At 51.1% G+C, this 7,809-nt stretch overlaps 2 protein-coding genes across 3 annotated transcripts in view; both read right to left on the minus strand.

The window, feature by feature from the left end:
- Positions 1–311, minus strand: part of SLC25A42 (solute carrier family 25 member 42) — a 20,904-nt gene extending 20,593 nt beyond the window's left edge. For both annotated transcript variants that reach the window (XM_035348282.1, XM_035348279.1), the window contains exon 1: positions 165–311. The gene's annotated coding sequence lies outside the window, so the exon portion shown is untranslated. The remainder of the gene's footprint in view (positions 1–164) is intronic.
- Positions 312–1,141: 830 nt separating this feature from the next.
- ARMC6 (armadillo repeat containing 6) lies at positions 1,142–7,593 on the minus strand. The gene is made up of 8 exons (XM_035348364.1): positions 7,457–7,593; positions 6,802–6,961; positions 6,292–6,374; positions 5,048–5,618; positions 4,400–4,545; positions 3,695–3,826; positions 2,961–3,098; positions 1,142–2,278 (listed from the first exon to the last, which is right to left on the minus strand). The coding sequence occupies exons 1-8, from the start codon at positions 7,538–7,540 to the stop codon at positions 2,066–2,068; spliced, it is 1,527 nt and encodes a 508-aa protein (XP_035204255.1). The 5' UTR covers positions 7,541–7,593; the 3' UTR covers positions 1,142–2,065.
- Between the last annotated feature and the right edge of the window lie 216 nt (positions 7,594–7,809).

Consider the following 7,809-nt stretch of genomic DNA (forward strand, 5'->3'; position numbering starts at 1 on the left):
TCCCCGTGAGGAGAGAAGCGGCGAAAGCCAACCGACGTCCTCCCGGCCCTGCTTTGGCCTCGAGGCCGCGGAGCCCGGCGGACAGGGCTCGGCCGGGACCCGGCAGCGGGGTATGGGGGGGTGTGTGGGGGGTGTGTGGGGGGCCGATCCTGGCCCGCACTCACCGGGACTCGGCTCCGCTCCGCGCTCTGCTCCCGGCCGCCAGGCCTCCTCCCCCCGCCCACCCCCGGCAGGGCTTCGGAGGAGGCGGGGCCTTCCCAGCAGGACGACCAATCAGCGCCGAGGGCTTGAGGTGCCGCGCGAGCCGAGCGGCCGAGAGAAGAGTGACGGGCGCGGCGGGAGGCCAATGGGAGGCGGGCTGCGTTGGGGTGCGGGCGGAGGGGCGGGGCGCGGAGCGCAGGTCGCAGCGCAGAACGCGCGCAGGTGGCGGCGCAAAAAGCGCGCAGGGCGCCGCGCAGCGCCTGGAAGCGGTTTGAGGGGCCTGGGGCGTGCGGAACGGCCCCCGGCCGCTCCCTGTCCTGCCTGGCGGGGTGTCCTGCCCAACCCCTGGTCCTGCAGGGCAGTGCGGTGCCTTGGCCCCGTCCCCCCGTTCCCGTCCCCAAGGGCTGCGCCGCTTCTCTCCCCTCCCGAAGTCAAAAAGAGCAGGGTTGTGTCAGGCGCGTTCCCCAGAATGATCGGTCTCATCCTCCTGCACAAGCACTTTGGGGAAGCTCAGGGGATCTTCATCAGCTCTTCTCGCAGCTCTGGGGCGCCTTCAGCGGGGCGGCTGGGCCACGAGGGCAGAGAGGCGCAACAACACAGCGAGGCTTTTGCACAGCAGGAACAGAGGAGACCCAGGCAGCCCCTCCTCACACACACGGCTGATGTGTGCAGGGCTGCAGCAGGATTTACTCACTGAGGCATTTCTGCCACTCTTCTTTTCCTGTCCCTAAAAGGCTCTGTGAAGAGCCAACCACCCTTCAACCACCCCCCCCCCCACTTTTTTTTTTTTGAATGTTTTATAGGATCAACAGTTTGACAGAAAATAGCACGTTAGAAAACATCCATTCAAGTACAGCATCAGCAGGAGGAAGGTTTTATCAGCACCCAGAGCAGAGCTGGCAACGCAGCACAGCAGCAGGAATCACTTGGCTGGCAGCAAGCAGAAGCTTTTAGCTGTGGCTTCAGCAGCTTTCTGGATGTTTCAGCTCTGTCTCGCCTCCAAGTCCACAGCTGTTTTCAGACCACGATGCTCACGGCCTCTTCATTATCCTAACAGCCCTTGTGGATTCAGGGAAATGCTGCTCTGCTAAGAGGTAGCCAAAGCCCGGGCTCCTTGTGCTAGCTTCCTGCTGTGTGGCACCACTGCCAGTTTGTCCCTCCTTTGCTATTACCATCCCCACTACCAGCCCCCGACTTGCTCATCTCACTGGAGCAGAATACGACCTCTCCTCCTGGAAGCAAATGGCAACATCACAAGGCATGTTGGTTTTGGCCGTAGCACTAGGAATCCTTATGTGCTTTCGTTTAAAACGTTACGTTGGCTGAAAATCCCAAACAAAGAAGCAACACAGAATACGGTCAGCAGTAAAATAAGTTAGAACAGCACAACAGGACAGAACACATTCACAAATGGTGGGATCCCTCCTCACCCATCCCATTACCAGATCAGGCTGCTGGCCTCCATCGGCAGAGAGCAGAGGAGCAAACCAGAACCAGCTGCCATGGTACACAGCAGGCTCCTGGCAGGAGAGATCCACCTTTGCTCTTACTGTACAGAACAAAGCACACGGGACAGCCCTGTCTCGTACACAAGAAACATACATAACAGCGGGAGCTGATCATCTTCAGGCATTAGATGATTCAAGGAATGATTACTACAGAGGTGGTTTGCAGCCTCGGAATGCACAAAGCCATTTCAGCTGTAGCTCCCAATAAAAAGTTCACTGCGGCCTCACAAGCTAGGCATTTGCATCAGGTATTCCAGGTCAGTTTAACTGCAAGTTAATCCATGCCGCTTCGCTCCCCCCCTTAGACTTCACGTACACAGAGGCTCTGAAGCTCCATTGCTCAGCGGGCTGACGATTCACTGAGCGAGGCTTCCCTTCTGACCTGTCCACAGCTCTCTGAGCTCCACTTTGCAGCCAAGATCTCGCAGGGCAGCTTTGGCCACATCGTCACAGTCCCTGTGCGTTGCACGAGCTTCTGTTATGAGGTTCTCAGCTCCCATCTCTAAGATGGGCTGAGAAAAGTCCCGGCTCCGGGAGACCAGGTTGCGGATCAGCATGCAAGCCTGTTTCTGAAGAGAGAGGAAAACAAGAGGTATTAGCATCTTCCACAGAAAAATACCATCCGAGTGCGATGCTGGCACACACAAAGCAATCTGGCTCCAGCTAAGGAACCTTTTCTGGGCAACCAAATGTGAGATGCTGTAGAAACAAACTATTTTCTGGGAGAATAAATGCATAGACAAAAGCATGGCTGTTATTTATCACTGATGTTTATACAACAAATCCTCCTGTTTCCATCCAAGATTTATTGATGTTCCAACAGGCACCATGATGTGCCACCCAGGCAATACCAAGTGCTTCTTTAAATAAGACTAAGACAGATGCTTTTTTTTTTTTTACAGCAGAGCCACCTTTCCACCCCAATGTACGCTCTTCCATCCACCTTTCCTTTCACTTTGCTGCAGTAACTTAGGCTACTCTCTCAAAAATATTTTCTAGGGTATTTTAATATTCTGGAGAGCACAAAATGAGAAATCAGAAGCTTGCCCAGGCATTTTACTCAACTCTGGAGAAAAGATGGCAGTGTCTCCTGTGACACATCACAGTCGCACAGGATGGCTCTGGAAGAGCCCATCCTCACCCTGCTTTTTTGAGGAACTTTTCAGTGTTCATCAAGTGAAGGACAAACGAAGCAGTGAACACAACCAACACCAATCCTGAATGAATAATCAAGAGCTCTAAGGCAAATACCTGGACAGCCACTTCTCGTGGGTGTGCTTTCATAGCCTGAAGAGCTGCCAGTGCCCCTCCGCCTTCCATGATGACATTACAGTTCTCAGGTTTGCGCAAAGCCAACATGCACAGCGCTGCACAACCTTGCTCACAGATCTACAAGACAAAGAGGAAGAGGAACTCAATTGCTGAAGATGTTGTTTAAATAAAACTAAGTCATTGGAGTTCTGTTTTCCTGTTTGGGGGATTTTTTTAATGAATAATTTTTAGTTTCTTCCACTGAAACATCTTGCTTCTCTGGCATGTGAATTAAGTTTCATATGGTCACTTAAAAAATATTTTAAATAATTTCAATAGTGGCTGAAATCTGATCTGCAGTCCCAAAGGCGTAAAACAATTCATCCATTATTCCCTTATTCAGGACAAGGAAAAAGATGTGATGCAGTAAGGTGGGCATACCTTTACATTTACAGAAATATTTGCCAAAGCATGCACTTAACATCCACTTGATGGACAGTGGTTAAGGGTTTAGTACATTGTTCAGGTTATGAAAACAATTTTGTTAAATGCCATCATTTAACAAACGCGCTTAGAATATATCTGCCCTCAGCACAAGCTGTTTATCAAGAATAAGAACGCAGCTGTGGGCCGTTCCCCTCCACAACGTGAGATAAGGCTGCTACATCATGCAGCCCGAAGCCCTCCCTTCCCAGCCACCGGGGGACATCATCATCAACCCAGTAGCTGCATACCTGAGGGTTGGCAAGGTGATGGCTTATAGCGAGCACAATGAGGTCGGTTCCACCAGCGCTCACTATGGCATCTTTCACGTCGTCGTTACCTGCAACCGCTCGGATGGCGCTCAGCACCTGCTTCACCACATCCTGTGTTCAGCAAGACAAAAACAGCTTAGAAAGCAGAATAAGAAGTTTCCCAGGCTTTTGGAAGCCATCCAGAGCATCCCCCAGCAACTCCACTCAAACAGCTGTAATTCCCAGCAAAAGTATTCTCAGCCACTCACGTGTCAGGTACACCTTCTTGCTAGACAGAATAATAAGGAACCTGTTGGTTGGCAGAGGTTTTCAAAGTTTAAAGAATAAAACATCAACCCTCTGGAACCTCTTCTAGCTAGAATGGTGGAAAACCAGCAGCTCAGCTGTTCTGGGAGCAAGCAGAGCTCTGCTTGTGGACCAGGGAGGACAGAGGAAATGGCCATGAGCATGGGGCACAATCACTTCGTTCTTATCTGACCGAGCACATGTAATCTAGTTCTGCATATAAGGCTTCAAACAGGGAGGTAAACGGGGTCAATGGCTGGGTTTCAGCACTAAGTGCACCTAAAATAATGCATTAATTCTAAGGTCTACTCACAGCTAGGATTAAAAAATAAATAAATAAAAACTATCACAACCTGCTGCATTATCCCCTCTCCCCCAAGTACACGTTCCATCACTCACTGGATGGTCGATGCTGTCAGCCAGGAGAGACACCATGAAATTTAAGCCCCCGAGGTCCACAATTTCTTGACAGAATTCATTCCTGACAGAGAGGCGAGAAAGGGTGGCACACAGTTCACTGAGAACACCGGAGTTATCTGTGAATGCTGTGGAGGAGAGATGATGAATGGAGTAAGTAGGAGCAAGCAGAGCTGCTAGCAGAATCAAGGTGTTTTCGTTTGCTTCATTAAAAACTCAAAAGCCACACCACCCCAGGAAACAGCGACTTCCCCTTTATAATTAAAACAGATCACCACTGATGACATTCTGTTCATTCTGTAGCTAGACTGAGAGAGAATACCTTTCCCCGGCAGAAATGCAGCACCTCAGCAGGGATAATGTGTCTGTAAACCTGCACTGGGCTGTAAAATCCTTCCTAAACAGACTGACAGATAGCTCTGATAACTGTCACCTTGGTGCTGCTGCTAGCTCTGGAGCAGTCATTGTATCTCTCTCTTGGGGCACACTTCATCAAAGGAATTAAATCACGTTAGCAGCAAATTTCCAAACCATCTCTGGGGAACTTCAAGTTACGGCCAAGCACGGGTTTGAGATAAAAAAGCACAGACGATTCAAAATTAAGATCAACAGCCAGGGGGTTAATTGTACCTTTCGCAGCCTCAATGAGGACCCTCAATCCATCGTTTTCCAACACGATCATTTTGGCATGATCATGAGCATGACCAAAGGGCACACGGATGTCGTCGTCAAACGTCATGATCCTGAGCGCCGAGGAGGCCGTTCGGACGACATCAGCGCTGTCTCCGTGCTGCACTATGGCTCCGGTGAGGAGCGGCAGCACCCCGCCCTTCACAAAGTCCTGGCGGTTCTGCTCGTGTTTCAGACAGGCGTGCCGAATGCATCGGATCCCAGCCAGAGTCATGTCAGCATCCTCTCGATATTCTTTCAGAGTTTGTAGCAGTAGATCCTGACCAGCAGCGTCAAGCAGGTCTGGCTGCCCATCCAAGATGGCAGACAGAGTACAAAAGGCTTTCAGCATTAAATTTCTGTCTCCTGAAGCCAACTGGCAGGCAGAGAATACCACAGAATAGGCACCATTCTGCCCAGCCAGGTAGCGGAAAGCCAGCTGCTCTTTGCACTGGTCAGCGAAGACCACTAGCTGCTCGGCCATCTCATCGAGATCAGAGTCAGCAACACACCTCCCAAGGGAATCTAGAGTCTAAAAGAAAAAAAAAGAAAAGAAAAAAGAGAGAGAACAAGAGTTACTTTTCAATCTGAACTGTGAAGGAACAGTAACAGCTCGTTAGAGTTGGTTAAATTTGTTTATTTATGTCCTGCTTTTAAATTTCAAATGAATTTGAACTAGCTAAGAAGCAGACATTTCTTAGAGCAACATTTTGTCTTCATGCATCAGTGTCACAACATCCCTGAAGGTCAGTCTGACCTGCAGCAAGGGAACTGGATCCCACTAGCACATTTCACAGGGGCCAAGGGCACGCACAAGTAGTTTTATAACCTGACTGGTGCGTGACTGCATTGAGTCCTCCAAAGAACTAGCTAACAGCTCCTACTTGTTACTCCTATTTCCTTCATTAAAGTTCTTCTGTGCTTTGACTACACCTGACAACAGCAGAATCTGCTTCTGAGTTGTAAAAGACTGTCTCTCCCTTTCCTAGCCAATAACTATTGGTATTTTGCACTTACAAAGACAATGCTACCAAAAAGTACAAGCCAGCTCTTTGACGCTAGCTCTGAGATCATGTGGGATTAACCACTTGTTTAAGAACTCACAAAGAAATGGGGCAGGGGCAGTGTGTCTCATGATTCTTAGTCTAATACTCGAACTCTTAGTTAACTCTGACCTTTAGAAGACAACACAAATATAGTCCTACCAGCAAGATTTCATGCTTTTGCTTTTGACCATTTTCAGAGGCAGGCTGCCGCACAGCTTTCACAATATTGCTTAGATCAACACCTAAAAGGAAAAAACAGAAACGAGATTCATATTAGTTACAAGAGCTTAAGCAAAATTTGTTAACTACAGCGAACAAAAATAGGCTTGTTGTAAAGCATGGATCAACGCGCAAAGATGCCGAAAGGCTGCCAAAGCTCTGGTTAACTCAGGTACATCCTGCAACAGGGAAATAATTCTGACTAAATCTCAGCTGGGGAAAAAAAAGTTCAATTTCATTCACTAAACCACACCTTGCAGTTTCACTTAAAGCAGTTTCTCAGTCATAATTACTCCATAAAACTAGGTTAGCAGTAATAGTATCTACATCCCACTTTACATAGGCCTTATTTCAATACCGAATGATCAATCTGCAGATTGGTTCTCCGGAATTTTGAAAAACCTCAACCTGTAATAACCTAATTGCAAAAGCGGAATTAATCTGCAATACCTTGGGACTCAAACTGCTGCACAGCCTCTCTCACAGCCTCCTCCGGATCCATTTCAAATTCCGTGATGTTTTCCTGCACGGCATCATCAAACGTTTCCTGCGCAATCTGCTTGGATCCCATTGTACTCGAACGGAGGAAACTCCAACCTGCTCCTTCGTCCTGTCAGGAGGAAGGCCCACAATTAGCTCTGCTGCGAGACCTTGTGAGGTTAGGACAGCACACGGACGGCGCCTTGCTCTTTCCCAAAACACGATGCAGAGCTCGAAACCGAAAAAAAATACTATAAAAAGGTGAATTTTTAACGTGTAGAAACAAAAGAAAAAAATTAAGGGGGACCCGCAGAGGCCCAGGACTGGGGCAGGGAGGTCGCTGCAGCTCGGCTGCGGATGGGAACGTGACCAGGGCCCGGCTCTCAGCCCTGTCAGCCGGCCCTGCACCCCCGGGGGCTACCAACACCCACTCTTGGGCTGCTACCACCGCCCGCCCCGGCCCCGCGCACTCCCTCAGCAGGCCCGGTCGGTCACGATGGGCCCAGCCTAGCCCCGGAGAGGGCCCAGAGCCCGGCCTCAGGTGCTGGTGGAGACCGCGGGCGCTCAGCAGAGCCCGGCTCCCCCCGGTTCCCCCCGATCCCCCCCGGATCCCCCCTCCGCCCACCTCCGCCTGACAAAGAGCAGCGCGCTGAGGCGCCTGACCCGCCCCGGCCACCGTACGCCCTGGCTCGGCCCTCTCAGTGCGCATGAGTCAACGCGGCGGACGAAGGGGGGAGGAGCGAAAAAAATCGCACCCGCCCCCCACAAGCAGAAACAGCGCGGAGCGAAAAAGAGCACGGAGGCTCTTGGTGCGCATGCGCACCGCGCGTACTCCACACACATGCGGTCGGGAGCGTGGTGCGCAGGCGCAGTGTGCGGGAGCCGCCAGAGGCGGAGGGGAGGGGGCGGGGGGGGGGGGAGGAGCGCGGGGGCTGCTGGGAGGTTCCCGGGCGGCGCGGGGAGGGGGGGGGGGGGGGC

Source organism: Oxyura jamaicensis, chromosome 28, assembly GCF_011077185.1.
Source record: "Oxyura jamaicensis isolate SHBP4307 breed ruddy duck chromosome 28, BPBGC_Ojam_1.0, whole genome shotgun sequence".
Taxonomy (NCBI): Eukaryota; Metazoa; Chordata; class Aves; order Anseriformes; family Anatidae; genus Oxyura; species Oxyura jamaicensis.